The sequence below is a fragment of the Solanum stenotomum genome, chromosome 6, assembly GCF_019186545.1.
Source record: "Solanum stenotomum isolate F172 chromosome 6, ASM1918654v1, whole genome shotgun sequence".
Classification (NCBI taxonomy): domain Eukaryota; kingdom Viridiplantae; phylum Streptophyta; class Magnoliopsida; order Solanales; family Solanaceae; genus Solanum; species Solanum stenotomum.
Window position 1 is genome coordinate 45,976,080 of NC_064287.1, and position 19,448 is coordinate 45,995,527.

The 19,448-nt window shown below is 33.5% G+C and overlaps 1 protein-coding gene across 1 annotated transcript; it reads right to left on the bottom strand.

Annotated features, from left to right (window-relative positions):
• Positions 1 to 7,786: 7,786 nt before the first annotated feature.
• Positions 7,787 to 9,981, bottom strand: LOC125867016 (protein NRT1/ PTR FAMILY 1.2-like). Its single transcript, XM_049547436.1, has 4 exons — positions 9,808 to 9,981; positions 9,493 to 9,710; positions 8,845 to 9,401; positions 7,787 to 8,766 (listed from the first exon to the last, which is right to left on the bottom strand). Exons 1-4 carry the CDS (start codon positions 9,887 to 9,889, stop codon positions 7,878 to 7,880), a joined length of 1,746 nt encoding a protein of 581 aa, XP_049403393.1. The 5' UTR covers positions 9,890 to 9,981; the 3' UTR covers positions 7,787 to 7,877.
• Between the last annotated feature and the right edge of the window lie 9,467 nt (positions 9,982 to 19,448).

Sequence of the window (19,448 nt, forward strand, 5' to 3'; positions counted from 1 at the left end):
TGGGGTCTATAGTTTGGGCTCTGGGGCTCCGCACCATCTAGTGCGCCCCAACCCAGACCCTGCAGTTTAGTGTCTGGCGCCCGACGCTACTCAGTACTCCAGGGTCGCCAGATCTTCTATCCTTTCCCATTTCTTTCCGTTTGAGTTCCCTTGAATCGTACTCATGTTTTCTCGTTGATTTCTACATTCTAAGGTACGTCTAAGCATCATGATATCATCCATGAACATGAATTATAACCTTGAATCCATAAATTCAAATTCAAGAAAAGTTAAGAGCCAAGTCTATAGAGTTCTTAGAGTCATTTTCAAAAGTCTTTTACAAATGCTTTAAACTTGTTTTAAGACTTGTGTTTTGAGTTAAGCAAAAAGTAAAGAGTGAAGTTCATTTCTTCAAAAGAGTATATGGGGACTATGTATTCCCAAAGAGTAAAATGTTTTCANAAGACTTGAGTTTTGAGTTAAGCAAAAAGTAAAGAGTGAAGTTCATTTCTTCAAAAGAGTATATGGGGACTATGTATTCCCAAAGAGTAAAATGTTTTCACATTTAAATAAGAAAGGAAACATCGATTTCCAAAAGAGCCTTTGAACTAGTTTTCAGTAAAGGGTAAATGTTTTCACAATTAAGCAAGAGAGTAAACACTGATTTCCTAGAGAGACTTTAGGCTAGTTTTTGAGTAATTATCTCAAACCACAAAAAGAGTTTTGTTTTTAAACATATGAGCTAGTTATATTTTAGAGTAGTATTGAGCACCGATACGGGGGAGAGTTTAGACAACTCCCAGCCCCCATAAACTATGTAGCCATCATGGGTAGAAAATGGTCATATACTTTTTAGATCATTTCCTTAATGCTTTTTAGCACAGACTAGTGGATCCACTTAGTAGTCAGGTTCTATACCCTCAACAAGGTTTAGGACAATCCTAGCAGCGTGAGGCAAAATGTTGTATCATCACAATAACTCTTAAGTGATGGATGTCGGTTAGAGAAACTCTCACATAAGTATTTTGTATTCTTATATACATAGTGTTAATTGTATTTTTACATACAAACAGAGTTTATATTGTATCTTTGCATACAAAAAGAGTTACTATTTTATTTCTCCATACATAGAGTTGTTATACATGTTTTAAAAGCTTTTCCTTATATTGCATGCATATTATTGCTTTATATTGAAATGAGTTCAGTTAAGTTGAGTTGAGCCAGGTATGTTCTTTCAGTTCCTTTCAAGCCTATGTCTTGTTTTAGATTTCCCCTCGCATGCTCGTACATTCAATGTACTGATGCTAGTTGGACTGCATCTTTTATGATGTAGATACAGGTAACCAGGATCAGCATCCAACACATCGTTGATTCTAGTTGAGCTTCAGAGTTGCTAGTGAGCCTCTTTGCTTCCGAATGATCATTTTTATTACTTTATCATTTTAGTTCATTAGGATATCGTAGGTCTTGCCTCGACGTCCATCTCAGTTGTTAGAGGCTTCAGAGACAGTTAGTTGATGTTAGTTCATGAGTCTTTACATTTTCTTTTTAGTTATGTTGAGACTTGAGTTGCCATTTTTACCAGTTGAATATTGATCTTTAAATACATTATAAATTTTTCATTGAGATAGTTTTAGTATGATTGTATTTTAATACTCTCTTTTATCATGAGTAAGTCTTCCACTAAGAGTTAAGTCAGGCAAAGGGTTTGCTTGGGGCCAACAATGGTTCTCGAGTGCCAGTTCCGCTCAGGATGTAGGCTCGGGGCGTGACAAACTTGGTATCAGAGCACAGAGTTCAAGAGTCCTAGGGAGTCTATGAAGCCGTGTTTGTAGAGTCCTAGTTATCGGTGTGAAGCGCACCACATCTATAATTAGAAGGCTGCGACACTTAGGAACTATCTTACTTCTTTCATACTCATTTCGTGCTGTAGAGATTATCTCTAAAAAATTTCTTTTAATTTGCGCTTGCGCGTGTCTTTCAGATCATGCCTCCACGATGAGCTGGCAGAGGTCGTCCCGCTAGAAGGAATGTTGAACCACATGAATAAGGGGTACCAAATGCACCAGAAGTGCAACCCCAAGGAGATGTCACCAATGTTGAGTTCTGGGAAGCTATCCAGATGTTAAGTCAAGCTGTGACCAATCAAGTTGGACAGATAGAGAATCGACAGGAAATGGCTGATACTTCAAGGATCTGTGAGTTCTTAAGAATGAATCATCCAAGCTTCACTGGTTCAAGTGTCACTGAGGATCTATAAAACTTTGTTATAGAGCTTCAGAAGATTTTTGAGACTATGCATCTTGCTGATGCTGAGAGGGTGGAACTAGTTGTATACCAAATGAAGGGTTTTTCTAGAATCTGGTTTGATCAGTGGAAAAAGAATAGAGTTGAAGGTGCATCGCTTGTGTGTTGGGCTTTGTTTGAGAAGGCCTTCATGGGGCGTTTCATTCCCCGTGAACTGAAAGAAGCCAAGATACGAGAATTCCGTACTCTTAAGCAGGAATCTATGAGTGTTCATGAGTACAGTCTGAAGTTCACCCAAATTTCCCGCTATGCTCCGAAGATAGTTGTTGACATGAGGAGCAGGATGAGTTTATTCGTTGTTGGGTTGTCTCGCTTGTCAAGGAAGGCAAGACAGCTATGTTGATAGGGGATATGGACATAACAAGGCTAATGATCCATGTGCAACAAGTTGAAGAGGATAAGCTGAGGAATAGAGAAGAGTTTAAGAATAAGAAGGCAAAGACCGCAGGGAATGAGTTCGGGCAGCAAAAAGGTAATGCCAACCGGTTATCTTTCCAACAGAAACAAAAGGGACTTGCTCTATCATCTGCTAGTGCACCTGCACCAAGGAACAAATGTGAGTACAATAGTCAGAATTCATAGAATTTCAGAGCTAGACCTGCGTATTCTCAAGGTAGTATGGCGCAAGGGGGTACAAAGACTCCTGCATGTGCTAAGTGTTTAATGGGGAATTTTGAAATATAAATAGAGGAGTGCAATTACGAATTTCTAGTGGAATAATTTGTAATTTATTATGGTAAGTGTCACGACCCGATTTATCAAGTCATGATGGCACCTACTATAACCCACCAGCAGGTAAGCCAACCCGTAACCCGGAACAACAAGTAATGGGTCTGAGGGTAGAAATTAAACAAGAGTAGGAAAATAACAATATAAACAGGCGGAAGCAAACCAAAANAAGTATTGAGAGAGTTTGGATGTGAACTTGGGATCACTGTAGAAGATCATAGCTGTTGTATATCTTGTGGATTCGCTTGAAGGTCTATCTAATTTGTGGAGGTATTTATCAAATTAAATTTCAGCAAGTTTTTGTGTTCTAGCATGATTATATGTGTTCTAGCATAAATAGTATTGGCTATCTATTATTCATGTAAGCAGTATGATTCTGATATATTTTCGCAGTGCATATAGTTTTCCAACACTCACCCCTTAATATAATAATGATTTAACATCTAACCTAGAAACTATATGAGAAAAAATCGAATGCATCTTTTGTTTTTTGTTTCTTTACCTGAAGTAATTATTTCTTCCGTTTGATTGTCGTCGCATTGTAAGTAGTTTTTGCCAGGAAGTTGTTGATTTTCCATTGTCTAATTTATGACTTATAAGTATAAAACCCTACTAACTTATTTCAATATATGAGTCTAGTGATATAGGGTATTAAATTAATTATGAACTTGGCTCATTAACCACCAACTAAATAAATTAATTATTTAAAAATTAACTATAGATACCCAAATAGCTCAAAATTCTCAACCAACTTCACAAACTAATCAGATGTGACTCGGGTCAACTATCGAGAGGGTAAAACAATAATTTTACAAAAATTTCCAAAAATGACCTTCCAGGTCATCACATTATCCACCACTAAAAATTATGTTCGTCCTCAAACATAAAGAAGGAGAAGGAAAAATAATCAACATTATCAAAATCCTGAGTTATGATCTTCGAGAGTAGGTGTACGTTCATATCTCCAAGTGAGTTCCTCTTTAAGACCATCCATCAAGATCAACTACTAAGACCTGAACTTTCGAGTCAAACTTTGAAAGATTTACAAACCAGGAGTGGTTAGCAAGCCATAGACTAACCCATGAATCCATTCTGAATCGAAACCCTCTGAACGTTAACACAACCACCAATACAAATCTTTTCCCACATAACCAATGATGAAAGGCATAGTTGTGTGACCACACCCTTTCTTGGCTTCTCTTCTACTAGTGTAATTTCTGTCCCCATTTTCACTGTGTCTCTGTTTTTCCTCTTCACATTGCTCTTTTCTTTAATATATGACCAAATAAAAGAGATTTTTTTTTAAATGAACTAAAAAAATAAAGTAAGATAGCTAAATTAAAGTAAAGAGAGTAGTTCATAGTTCACAGTATAGATAAATTACTCGATTTTTTATTAAGAATCTGATATTCCTAACAGAGATTGAGACGACTTGTTATGCCAAATGAGAAAATGCTCATTTATCTCATTGATCCTATCATAGAGTGAGCTCCATTTATTCCGTAATGACGTTCCATCCATATGCACTCTGTTGCCTTGTGATTCCCTGACATTTCAGTAGTTGGCCTCATATCTCAGTTGCTACTGGACATTGAAAGAATAGATGTCCAACAGTTTCATTTTGCCCCTTCACACAACTTACATTGTGGTTCCACATCGATCCCCTATTTGATCAATCTATCTTTCTTGTGTACCTTGTCATTAGCTACCAAGTACGTCATAAATATGACTTTGATGCTTTTAATTTAGTATAAATAGATATAGATAGATAATATATTTCTTCTCAAATATCCCATAAAACTTCTGAATATTCATAAGAAAGATTAAGATATTGTTAGATTTTTCTTAACACGTAAATATTTCAAGAAGATTCATTAAATTCTCTTTACGTGAAAATAAAAAAATTCAACGAGAAAAATCAAAGGAAAAAAGAAATATACCTACACTACTTATTAATATAATACTTTTATTTTTTTTCAAATTTATTTGTACTTAAATTTATTTTTCATACACTAAAATTTATTTTCAACTCTAGCATCTTTGTAAATTTCTTTGAATAAAAATATCTTAATAATATTTTTTTAAAAAAATAAAGCTTGGAAAAACTGAGGGTAGTCCACAAGAGTAAACAGATGATTTTAAAAATTGTAGCCACCCATGACAACTAAATACCATCCACAAAAAAAATGCTCATTTTACGAAAAAATTTATTATGAATGAGGTATGCCAAGTCAGATTTGTATGAGGCATTATTTGATTGACAAATGGACATTGATAGGACCCATTTGCCATTTGCCATTTGCCATTTGCAAGCTAACAAAGTGACATTCTTTTAAGTCCCCTCTTTCATTTTTTTTGTTTACGCCCCTAGTCAATCTATTTGTGTTTTTATTTTTTCAAATATTTTTTTCTTCTTTAAGATTATCTTAACCAAATCTAATTTTGTTTTTTGATCTAATTAGTTTATGTTTCTTACTTTTTATGTAGTAAATTTTGATTTAATTTTTATGATCATTATATAAGTTTTTACTTTATTATTCTAATATTATTTTTTCTATTCTATGTTTAAATTCATATTATATAATAATAAATAGTTATTTGTATTTAATTTTCGGTTTATTAAATTAAGATATAAGTAAAAAAAAAAAAAAAGTATAAATAAAATTTGTAAAGTCGCAAAAATTCTTTTAAGGAATAAATTAATAAAATTATTATTTTTATTTATGATTTCTTAAGAAACGTATAAAGAAAATAGATAAATAAAGTATTTATTAAATTCCACCTAGCTTGAATTTCAAGAATAAAAATTATCGTATAAATTGGCAGAAAGAATATGTATTTATATAGGTGTTTATGGATGCTTTTCATTTTTGAATTTCATGAAAATAGTATCAAAACTTATGTAATTGTTTGTCAAGATCATTGTTGCTCTTTTCGTTATATTTTCTTTTTGAAGAGTATTTGATGGATTCAAGTGCTTTTGAAATTCTAAAATTATTGAGAAGAATAAAAGAACAAATTAATTTTATACCTTCTTTGTTTTTCATATTAATAGTCTACTTTTTCTTTTACAAATTTCTTAAAAAATTATAAATAAAATAATAGTTTTACTAATTTACACCTAATTTTTTTTTAACTTTATAAATTTTATTTACACTTTCAAAAAGAAATAATTGTTATAATAAAATAGAAAAAATGTAATTAATTATATCTTTGTAAATTAACAAATAATTTTATCTACCCATTTTTAGTGATATAAACAATTAATATTGAGATGGAAAAATAATATCAAAATGTTAGAAATAGAATGAATCAGGCAAATTTTTTTTGGTAAAAAAAGTAAGAAAGAGAAAAAATCATTGAAAAGAAGATAGAGAAAAGGGAATTTGGGCCATTTTCTGAAATGGGACCCAACTTTCCACATGGCACAATATAAATAGAGTCTCATACAAGTATTGTCAGCCACCTCATTTTTGTGTCTGGTACATAATAAATTTTTTCTCATTACCCTTGTGATCTTTAATTTGACACTGAAAAGCACAATTCCAGCTTATAAGAATGAGAAAGGTAGTGAGCAGGTCTCCTCATGGCATTATTATTTAATTTGATTGAGACGGTTTTGTCATGAATATTTTTTACTTTTTATTTCGAGTTAAATTTCAAAAATAATACTCCTTCTGTTCAAATTTATGTGACACATTTTGGATTTCGATATTCAAATAAGTTTATCTTTGACCGTAATTTTTTCATATGTCTTTTAATTATTTTGAATTTCAATTATTGAGACTTATAGTACTTTTTATATAGTTTACAAATTACAAATATATAAATTTTATTTTAAAAAATTTGAAGATTCCATGAGCAAATTCTTGGTCAAGCTCAAATTGTTTGACTCTCGAAAAACAAAATGTGTCACATAAATTGGAACAGAGGGAGTAGTTGATCATATTTTGGAAAATTTATAGTTCAANTTCTCATTTTACCCTTGTCATCTTTAATTTGACACTGAAAAGCACAATTCTAGCTCATAAGAATGAGAAAGGTAGTGAGCAGGTCCCCTCATGGCATTATTATTTAATTTGATTGAGACGGTTTTGTCATGAGTATTTTTTAGTACTTTTTATTTCGAGTTAAATTTTAAAAATAATACTCTCTCTGTCTCAATTTATGTGACATATTTTGGATTTTGAGATTTAAACAAGTTTATCTTTGACCGTAATTTTTTCATATGTCTTTTAATTATTTTGAATTATCAATTATTGAGACTTATAGTACTTTTTATATAGTTTACAAATTACAAATATATAAATTTTATTTTAAAAAATTTGAAGATTCCATGAGCAAATTCTCGGTCAAGCTCAAATTGTTTGACTCTCAAAAAGCAAAATGTGTCACATAAATTGGAACAGAGGGAGTAATTGATCATATTTTGGAAAATTTATAGTTCAACTTAAATTTAAAAAATATTTAAAAGTAGTTTTCACTTCAAATTATTCAAAAAAAGCATAATACATGAACATATCCTTGAACTTGGACTTAGTTGACATTTATGTCCTCAAACTTTAGTGTGCACAAGTAGGTACTTTAACTATTTGTATCTTACGTGGAAATGCATGTGTTTACTTTTTTAATTTTATACAAATTTAACTATCTATTTGTGCACACTCAAAGTTATCAACTGAATACAAGTCAAGTTAAGGGGCATATTTATCCGGAATGTATGTTCACATTTTTGTCCAAGGAAAGTCGAAAGATACATAAAAAAGAAATGAGATTGTAGAGGTCTTAACATATAAAAACACTTTATTGTCTAACTCAATTAGTAGTAGTTGGATAGTTCAAGAATGCAGTACAACATATCATCAAGATTCATGTAAGAGTCTATAATCACATTCTTCCTCATCGACCACATGAGGTAACTCATCATTCTCAGTTTGATAAAACCGGCAAACGACTAGAAAATATAACAAGTTGAGAAAACTCATAAAAGCAAGTATCCAGAAATGGTAATCCAGGTGACCCTTATTAATGTTGCTAGCAAGCCAGCTCGTTTTACCTCCCCTTGATGTAAGCCAATCCTCACTACTCACCAGAAAACTTCCAATCAAACTCGACACAGCAGTCCCAACAGTGTACATAGCTGACGCAATGCTGGCCATGCTTTTCGGTAATAGAGTGTAGAAGAACTCAATCTGCCCAACTCCATGTGTAGCCTCAGCTACTCCGAGTAGTGCATACTGTGGCACGAACCACATAGCAGACATGTTTACTAAAGCATGTGGGTCGTCCTCATGCCCTTCCGCTATTGCCCTTTTTCGTCTTATACTTTCTGTTATTGCTGACAACGCCATAGACATACAAGAGACTGCTAAGCCAATTCCCATTCGGGTAACAGGACTTAGCCCTCTTGGCCGTCCAGTATATTTTGATAGCAAAGGGACAAAAACACGGTCGTAGAAAGTAATCCAGATTGTTAAAGCAATAATCAGGAACACACTGAATGATGCTGCTGGTACTTCAAAGTGCGGGAAGATATGTCTATCCATGGTCTTTGTTTGAAGTACAGAAAATGCGAATACATTCATGTCCACAAACATCATAAAACCAGCAGACCACATAGGAAGTATTCTAATAAGAGCCTTGAGTGATTCAACTCGTTCCACACTAGAGAGATTCCATGGATTTGAAGTTGATCCATCAGGATTCAAATCTCTTTCAGGATCTTCAATCATACAAGCTCTATTTAAGAACCTATAACGTACAATAAAGTCTTATTACGAATGAACTGCAATATAATAATAAAATCAGACAAAAGATGGAGACACTGACCTGAAGTCCTTTGATGGCATTAAGACCTCTGTTTCATATGGCAAATGATAGTAGTCATCACAACCAGTCAATGGAAGACGCGTTTTTCTTTTTCTAAAAGCTGCTACACCTGCTTGGAACAATCCTAATAGCAAGTTGTTCTCTTTATCAGTTTTCACTTTGATATAAAGAGGAGAACCGATTAGGAACGTTGAGACAGACAAAACCATGAGTATAACAGGGATACCAAAGCCAATTTGCCAACCAAAACGATCTTGAATATAAATAATTACAGTAACTGCAATCATAGTTGCAACCCCTGTGCTAGCATAGTACCAATTGAAATAGCTCTCAACAATCTTCTTGTTCTCAGGGTTCCCTTTTTGTTCCAATTGATCAGCACCAAACATTATAGAACAAGGTCTAACAAAACCAGCTCCAATTGACGTAAACGCAAAAGATGTAAACAGAACAGCAAGTTGGAATGCTGTTGGTCCATTACAAACATGTTGAAAATGAGAACAGGCCAAAGTCGTGAGTTGTGGAATCATTGATGTGAGCCAAAGAATAACCACTCCCTGTCCAAGAAGAATGTTAAACCATACTACAAGATATGGTGGTTTAAATTTTAAAAAAAAAAAAACATGTTGTTAAAATAGCACAACTCACAATAAAAGTGAAGATGGTTCCATAGACAACAGCATTAAATCTCCCCCAATAAGAATCAGCAATAATTGCCCCAACAATAGCCAATCCACTTGAAAATGCACCCCATATTCCAAGAATACTAGTACCAGTAGCAGCACTCATGTTATAATATGTCATCAAGTAAATTATCAAATTTGTTTGTGAACCATAACTTGCTATCCTTTCAAATGATTCATTCACTGAAAACAACAAAAAAAGTGAAAAATTGAAATATAATTAACACATTACAAAACAATGTAACTAAAGAAAAGTAAAAGAATAGAGTAAGAGTAGTACAAATGATGAATGGCATGGTTCTAAGACCACCCTTTCTTGTGTTCACTTCATCTTGTGCTTCTGTGCCCATTTTCAGTTTCATTCTCTGTTTCCTCTTCAGTTTTCTTTCTTTGCTTTAATATATGATTAACAGAGACAAAGAGAAAGAGAAAAAAACATAAAACCCCATGCCCACATTTATCGTTGCTTCAAAAATATTGAATGAGATTGAGTTGTGACAGAGGTAGAGTGGGGGGATATTAGACAATTTTTAATTTTGATAGCTGTTAAATCATGAATATTTTTTACTTTTATTTTTCAAGTTGAATTTAAAAATTTATTCTTCATCATAAGAAAGTATAACATGTTGAGAAATGTATATTTAAATGTTTTTTGAACAAGCAATATAAGACGCAAATTTCTAAAGCAAATCAATTATAAAGTATGTTTTAGTAGTAAAAAGGCTGGCAGAGTGGCAGATCATGTCATATAAAAATTAGTAGTATTTGGAGAAAAATGACCAAAATACTTCTTAATATATGAGTAATAGTATTTTATTTTGATTCTTAATGTATATCACTTAATTGAAATAGTACTTAATTTAGTTATACACGCTGGATTATTCTTGTATTCAAAATTGCTTTGAAGATACTCTGTGTCATTTTTATTAGGATTTAGGAGTAGTTCACTATTTTGAAAATAATTTTTTATTTTTACTTGTCATTTCTTGTATATCAACCAACGATAATTATTCTTTTCATGTTTTTAGTTTTAATATTGATTACGTATTCTTCATATAATGAGGCAAAGACCTAATATTAAAATCAGTTAATAAAAATAATATGATAAAATAGTTATGAAAATTCCGGAACCCTAATAATTGTAGCCCCCCATGTCAACTCCGTATCATGATTCAAGCACAAGGAAATAGCTTCTTTAACTTCTTTAACTCGTGTCAATTTTGTATTTGACATTGAAAGCACCATTTCTAGCACGCCATTTGATGATCATGAATATCTTTTTTTTATACCTTGAATTTCAAAATTTATGCTTCTTTATAAAATTTGATTATCTTTTTAGACAAGTGTAAAAACACACACAAATTATCTTTTAAATTTCATATTTTAACTATTGAGATTGTAAGTTTCATACCTAAACTAGTACTATTAGTTTTGAGAAACACATGTCTCTTTTATAACACTTTCACCATGATGCATGTAATATACTCTCTCTTTTATTTTAAAAAATTGTCAAATCACACTCCACATGGACAAAATATGTCACTTTGACAAAAATAAAATAAACTATTTATATTAGTTAAAATTTAAAATTAAAATTATTATCCCACAAAAATTATAAAATAAAATGTAAAATATTTTTCTTATCCCACTCCATCACTTCTCTCACCGTAGACCCCGCCACCCATTTTTTTTAATTCTTTTTTGTTTAAATTTCTTTTATAACAATTTTTTTTTATTGCAATCCCCCCCCCCCCCACCACCCCCACACTCTTTAAATACTAATTTAGATATTATTTTATTTTTTAAAAAATAATAATTCTACCCACTCCGCTTCCAACATTTTTTCTCGTTTTATTGTTAGATATATACATATCGAAAATATTTTTTACTTGTCATCGCAAGACTTTTTTTTAAAATAATTTTTTTATTAATGTTATATTCAGTACACAAGTAGAAAAAAATTCCTAAAATTTTATGTACAAATCTAACACAAAACGAGAAAAATGTAAAAAAATAAAAATAAAATAGGAACGGAGGGTTAGATAGGATGGGGTAGAATTTTTATTTTTAAAAATAAAAGAATATCAAAAAAAAAATTGGGGGGGGGGGGGGNGGGCGGTTTTTTTTGGGGAGTGTGAAGTATGATTTTTTAAAAAATATTTAATAAAAGAAATTCAAAAAAAATAAAAGCACGGAGGATTGTCGGGGGGAGGGGGAGGAGGTGGTGGAGTGAGGAAAGAAAAATAATTTAATTTTTTTTAAAAATATATTATAATAATACTTTAATCTTTAATTTTTAATTAATATTAATAGGTTTATTATTTAATTTTTGTCAAGGTGGAATATTTTATCCATGTGGAATGACATGTGTCAAGATTTTTTCAAATAAAAGAGAGACTGTATAGTTTAGGTATGAAACTCAAAAAAAATGGATAGTTTAGATATGAAACTCACACTCTCAATAGTTTAGGTATGAAACTAAAAAAAAATGGATAGTTTAGGTGTGTTTTTGACACTTATCTCTTTTTATTTTTAAGTTCAACAAATTTAATTATGCACAATTTTTTGCAGCAATAACTATGCACGCTAACAAAGTGTAACACCCCAAAAATTTTTGAGCTAAGACTTGAACCATCATTCATAGTGAGTAGGATTTTACCGAGGAATTAAAATTTCTCAAGTGTTAAATTCACTAGATGTAGCACATTGAGTTCGAAAAAGAACTAAATTGGAAATAACAAAATCTAAAATTTTGCAAGTTATGCGTAAGTATGAATTTTGGGTCAATTTCAAATGACCATAACTCCTAGCTAAGGATGAGTTAGGTATGCTACCAGATACCGTAGGAAAGACCTTTGAATTATCTTTCCAACTCCGCCAAGTTTGCTAAGTTTAGAGGTCGGATGAGTGAGATGTGATTTTTTGAAGTTAGGTTGTCCAGTTAAGGAAAGTGAACCGGATTTTAGAGGGGTATTTTGGTCTTTTCCTTACCCAATCAGATTTAATTCATTTTTAGTAATATTTTAGGGGTCTAATCTGACTAGGTTCAGTTTTATAATCCTAGTTTACGCCTAGGATTTTAGTTGAGAGTTCAAGAAGAAAAAAGAAGAAGAGAGAAAAGGAGAAAAGAGGAGAGGATCAAGCGTTCGTCGAGATTCGTGTGTGTTGTAGCGGATTTTCGCCATGGGTTTGATCCCTAAGAGGTATGTAACCTTCCATAGTGTTGGGTTAGTTCACCCACACGCAAATCATGTTATTTTCAGCGAAATTTCATTCTTGAAGTTGAAAGATTAGAGTTCTTGATAGGTGTTCTTGTAGTTCATTATAAATCTTGTTGTGTTGGGATTTTGATGATTTATTGAGATGAAATTTAGTAATTTGAGTGTTGTTTGGAGTATATTAGAGTGTACTTATGTTAAGTAATCGAATCCAAGTGATTGGGGAAGAAACCGTTCGATTCTAGGCGAGTTAGGGTGAGAAAGCAAGCAAGGAAAATTCATCAGATTTTCTAGGTTGGGGCCTGGCACGATACGCCAGCCAGAGTGCCCCAAACCCTCCTCTGAAGTTTAGGGGCTGGCGCCCCGCGCCACCCATAGCGCCAGGGTCGCCTGCCCCATCCAGTTTGTCGTCGGTTGCCCCGTTTGAGTTCGTTTAAAGTGCACCTTCACTCCTTTTCGATTCTAACTACTCTAAGCTACTTCTAAACACCTAGAAATAATTCATAACATGATCATAACCTTGAATTCATAATTTAAATTCAAGGTAGAGTTAAGAGTTAAGTTTTGAGAATTCTTTCGAACATTCTAAGAAAGTCCCTTTGAGTCCTTTTGTGGAGTCTTCTATAACTTCTAGTAACTTGTTTCAAGATTCGAGCAAGTGAGTATGACGATGAGGATAATGTATTCATGAGTCTACTTTGTCATCATGAGATCTTTCGTATCATGAACCATAACCCTTGAATTCATAATTCACATTCAAGAGAGGGTTAAGAGTAGAGTTCAAGAAAGTCTTTGAGTTCAATTATGAATCCTTTGAGATCCACCATCGATTTGAGTTAAGTTTTGAGAAGTAAGTATGAGAATGAGAATAGTCGTATACCTGAGTTCCTTATTGATATTTTGACCCTTAAGTCAAGTCGTTCATGCCCATAACTTCCGCATGAACTCCATCAGTTTAGTATCTTTGAAAAGACTAGTATCTTCAAGTTCTAAGTCTTGAGTATCGAGTTCCTAACCTTTCCGAGATTATAATCTTAATCATGGGACTATTACCTATTACCCATCAAGTCCATGAGTTGAGTTGTTCATGCCCATAATTCCGCATGAACATTATAAGTCGAACAATCTTGAGATGAGAAGTATTATTTGAGTCCTTGAGTTGAGTAGTTCATGCTCATAATTCCGCATGAACCTTCTGAATTGAGCATTCTTGAAATTTGTAGTATCATTGAAGTTCTTGAGTTCCAAGTATTTAAGTTCTATCTATGGTTATTAAAAACCTTGCATTGAGTCGTTCAAGTACATACTTCGGCGTGAACCATTTTTTTAAGAAGTCTTTTACAAATGTTTAAACTTTGTTTTAAGACTTAAGCTTTGAAGTTGAGTAAAGAGTAAGAGTAAAGTTCATTTTCTTCAAAAAGTATATGGGAACTAAGTATTCCCAAGAAGTTTGAAAATGTTTTCACATTTTGAGAAAGAAAAGGGAACACCGATTCCAAGAGAGCTTAAAGCTAAGTTTTGAGTAATTATCTCAAACTAAAGAAAGAAGTTATTTTAAAACATATGAGCTAAGTATATTTTTGGGAGTAGTATTGAGCACCGATATGGGGATGCGAGTTCATATTAACTCAAGTCTCCATAAATCATGTAGCCACCATGGGTATTAATGTGTTATACTTTTTAGATGATCACATAAGGTAAGCTAGTGGATCCACTAAGTTAAGCGTTCTATATGACGGCAAAGTATAGGACAATTTCGGCAGGGTGGGCAAGACGTTGTATCACCACTTAGGCTCATAGTGGTGATTGTCGGTTAGAGAAACTCACATGACAGTAATTGCATGGTTCCTCAAGGGGTTCTGCTTAGTATGAATATTGGAGGTATGAGACTTCATTCATGCATTGCACAAGTAGACTTTGAAAGGGAGCATGGTATGTCTTTTATGAATTTATGATTATGAGTTGACATCATATTTTAAATAGTTTTCCTTTTCTTTATATTGCACTTGTTTTAAATTGCTTTATAATGAAATGAGTTCAGCTGAGTATTTATTAGTCGAGTATCATATCTTTGAAGTTGAGTATCTAATCTTTGAGTTAAGTATCATATCTTTGAGTTGAGTATCTAATCTCTGAGTTGAGTATCTTATCCTTGAATACTTCTGAGTTGAGTAAGTTTGAGTAGTTTTGAATATCCTTGAGTATTCCTTGAATTGAGTAAGTTTGAAAAGAGGTAAGTATGTCTCCTTTTTATCAAGTTTCATGCTTATGTTTATGTTTTAGAATTTTCATTACATGCTCGTACATTCCACGTACTGAGCCATTTGGCCTGCATCTTCTCATGAAGCAGACACAGGCATTTAGGATCATCAACATGAGCTTCGTTGATACATTCGGGAGTTCGAGTTAGCTATGGTGAGCCTCCTTGTTTTCGGAGGATTTCATTTACTTTTCAATTTAGTCAGGATGTCGTGGGTCTTGTCCCGACTTTCATCTTTATCAGTTAGAGGTTTCATATATAGTCAGTATAGTTGAGAATTCTGTATTATTCATTTATTTTATTAAATATTTTAAAGACTTAAGTTGCCTATTTTATGGCGAGTTGAATATATTATTTTTATTCTAAGTTGTTCATTTGAGTTAAAGATTTGAAAAGTTGAGTTTATAAAATTTTATTCAGTTTTAAGCTTTTGCATGCTTAAGTTAGTCTTCCTCTTGTAGTCAGCCAATATGGGGGTTCGCTTGGGGACCAGTAATGGTTCTTGAGTGCCGACCACGTCCAGGGTGTAGACTCGGGTCATGACACAAAGAGTATAAAAACATTTACTGATATTAGTTAATTGTCATTAAATCTAATGTCGCTATAGACTTTAAGGACATTTACAAAGAGTATTAATTGTCTCTAAAAAACATATTTAGTGACAATTAAGTTATTATCATTAATTAATTGCGGCTAAAAAAACATTTTTGTCACTTGAATTTAAAAAATATTAAAAAGTTGTTTTCACTTTTTTCACTCCTTATCATTTTTAGAAAAAATCAAAAAATAATTTTAATTTGTATCCATAGACAATACAACTCTAATTTCAAATATTGATCGACACGAAGTAAATGCACTGTGCAGAAGATGAAGAAAACTTGCAGAGAGAAATTGAGACTACATGATTTTGGGAAAAATATCATGTATTCCACAATGAACTGAATCTGTTACATTTATATACCTTGCCACGTTAGCTCTAACTAACTATTAACAAATCACTAAATAACTAATTAATCACATTACTTAATTAAATCAGCTTAGTTATCTATAAGAATCACTAACTGAATTAAGGCACATTAATAGTACACTTTCCAAGTTCCTTCACCCCCCCCCCCNCCCCCCCCCCCCCCCCCCTCAAGCTAGGAGTTATGAAGATGTTCTTCATGCCTAGCTTGGACATAAGATGACTATGTGAACTTCTTCCAAGTGCCTTAGTGAACACATCTGCAGGTTGATCTGCTGAGGGTATATATGCAGTAGTGATTAGTTCATCTTGAATTTTTTTTTCCAGTGAAATGGCAGTCAATGTCCAAGTGCTTATGTAACGCCCTGGAAAATTTTGAGCTAAGACTCGAACCATCCTTCGTTGTGATTAGGATTTTATCGAAGAATTTAAAATTTCTTGAGTGTTGAGGTCAATAGATGTAGCACCTTGAGTTCCAAGAAGAACTAAAGAGAATTCGTTCAAGTCATTCCTAAGTTCCTTCAAGTGTTCGGTCAACTTCAAACGACCATAACTCCTAGCGTTAGGTGTGCTACAAGTTACCGTAGGAAAGATCTTTGAATTACCTTTCCAACTCCACCGAGTTTGCTCATTTTCAAGTTCATATGAGGGAGATATGCCCATTTGAAGTCGGGTTGTCCAAATAAGGAAAGTTACCCAAAAATAGTAAGGGGTATTTTGGTCTTTTCCTTTCCCAATCATATTTAATTCGTTTTTAGTAATGTTTTAAGGGTCTAATCTTATTGGGTTCAGTTTTATAATCCTAATATACGCCTAGGGTTTTAGCTGAGAGTTCAAGAAGAGAAAAGAGGAAAGGATCAAGGTGTTCGTCGAGGTTCTTGAGAGTTGTTGCGGATTTTCACCATTGGTTTGATCCCTAAGAGGTATGTAAGCTCCCATAGTGTTGGGTTCATTTACCCACGCGTCAAACATATTTAATTCTGTGTATTTTCGTCCTAAAAAGATTGAGAATTTGATGTTCTTGAGTTGTGTTCTTGAATTGCTTTCGTTCTTGAATTTGAGATGAGATCGAGGAGTTCTTGAGAGTTTAATGTCAATTATTAAATTTGCTTTGATTTACAATCTTGTGTATATGTTTTGGGTACCTGAATCTAAAGAGATATTGAGAAAAATAATCGAAATTAATTGAATTAAGGTCAGACAACGGGAGGAAAAGTTCGTCAGTTTTGCCTGGGGGAATGCTAGCGTGGCGCTCCCCCGTAGCGCCAAGAAGGCTGGGGCAGTGCGCCAGAAATGACTCTCTAAACTTTAGGGCTGGCGCGGCGCGCCAATAGTGCGCCAGGGTCGTCCGCTCCAACCCGTTTTTTGTCGTTTAGCCCGTTTGAGTCCTTCTAAAGTGTACTAACACTTCCTATCAATTCTAACTACTCTAAATGACTTCTAAACACCTATAAATTATTCATAACATGAATCACAACCTTGAATTCATAATTCAAATTCAAGGTAGAGTATGAGTTAAGTCTTGAGAGTTTATTTCAAATTTTTCCAGAGAGTCCCTTTGAATCTTTTTTAGGAGTCTTCTACAACTTCTTATAACTTGTTTCAAGACTCAAGTAAGTGAGCATGAGAGTGAGGAGAATGTATTCATGAGTCTACAAGATCACCAAGATCCATCATACCATGAACCATAACTCTTGAATTCATAATTCACATTCAAGGGAGAATTAAGAGTAGAGTTCAAGAAAGTCTTTTAGTTAAATTGTGGATCCTTTGAGATCAATTATCACTTTGAGCTAAGTTTTGAGAAAGTACGTATGATAATGAGAAGAGTCGTATACACGAGTTCTATATCGTTATGTAGACCCTTGAGTCAAGTCGTTCATTCCCATAAATTCCGCATGAACTCTATAAGTTGAGTATCTTTGAGAGGAGTAGTATCTTCAAGTTCTAAGTCGTGATTATCGAGTTCCTAACCTTTTAGAGATTATATTCCTAATCATGAGACTATTATATTTTAACCATGAAGTCCTTGAATTGAGTAGTTCATGCCCATAATTCCGCATGAACCCTATAAGTCGAGCAGTCTTGAGATGAGAAGTATCTTTGAGTCCTTGATTTAAGTAGTCCATGCCCATAATTCCGCATGAACCCTCTGAGTTGAGTATTCTTGAAATGAGTATTTTCGTTAAAGTTCTTGAGCTTTGAAATGTTTAGTCTCGAGTATTGAGTTATATGTATGGTTATTGAAAACCTTGAATTGAGTCGTTCACGTCCATAATTCGGCATGAACTTTATTTCGAAAAGTCTTTTACAATATTTTTAAACTTGTTTCAAGACTTGAGCGTTGAGTTAAGTAAGAGTAAGAGTGAAGTTCATTTTCTTCAAAAGATTATATGGGAACTAAGTATTCCCAAAAAGTAAATGTTTTCACATTTAAACAAGAGAGGAAACACCGATTTCCAAGAGAGCATTTGAGCTAGTTTTTGAGTAATTATCTCAAACCACAAAAAGAGTTATGTTTAGAGCTGTCAAAATGGGCTGACCCAATCCAACCCAACCCAACCCTAACGGGCTAGAGAGTTAAATGGGTTGGGGCGGGCCGACCCTTTTAATTAAAGGGCCTATAAAATAGTAGCCCAATCCAGCCCTAAGCGGTCCACGGGTTGGGACGGGTTGGCCCTTCAACCATAATATGAACAATATTACTCTCTTAGAAAGAGTATCTAAGAGTATCGAACGTTGACGTCTATGAACACGACATCAATACATATAAATTTTCATTTATGAATCACATACTTCGGTGAATATTTACCAAAATACATTTATGAATCACACTCTTTGGTGAATACTTACAAAAATTCACAATAGTCAGCGTAAGATCCTCCCACAAAAAACTAGCTAGTTTAAAAGACTTGATTTTTTATTTTTAAAAATATTTATTGATAAAAACTTTACAAATAAAACACTACTAAAAATATATATAAAAAGTATTCATAGCCCATGGGCTGGCCTCTAAGGCTTGCGGGTTGGACCTATGAGGCCAGCGGGCCAAATGAGGCTGGGATAAAAAGCCTCGTTCCTAAATGGGCCAAAAAAATTAGGCCCAACCCCACTTAATTCAAGGGTTGGGTTGGGCCGGTCTAGCGGGCCAAACCCATTTTGACAGCTTTAGTTATGTTATTAAACATATGAGCTGAGTATATTTTTTAGAGTAGTACTGAGCATCGTTATGGGGACGAGTTCAGATAACTCAAGTCTCCATAAACCATGTAACCAATGTAGGTAGAAAGGGTCATACTTTTTAGATGATTCCTTAATGTTTTTTAGCATAGACTAGTGGATCCATTTAGTTGAGGCGTTTTATATCCCGGTAAATTATAGGACAATTCTGGCAACGCGGGCGAGACGTTGTATCATCACATAGCTCATAGTGATGGTTGTCAGTTAGAGAAACTCCCACATAATTATATTACTTTATT

Coding starts and splice junctions, on each gene's coding strand:
- LOC125867016 (XM_049547436.1), bottom strand. CDS start 9,889: ATGAAACTGAAAATGGGCACAGAAGCACAAGATGAAGTGAACACAAGA. Junction 9,402..9,492: donor GAACCATCTTCACTTTTATT/GTGAGTTGTGCT, acceptor CTTCTTGGACAG/GGAGTGGTTATTCTTTGGCT. Junction 8,767..8,844: donor ATGCCATCAAAGGACTTCAG/GTCAGTGTCTCC, acceptor TGTACGTTATAG/GTTCTTAAATAGAGCTTGTA.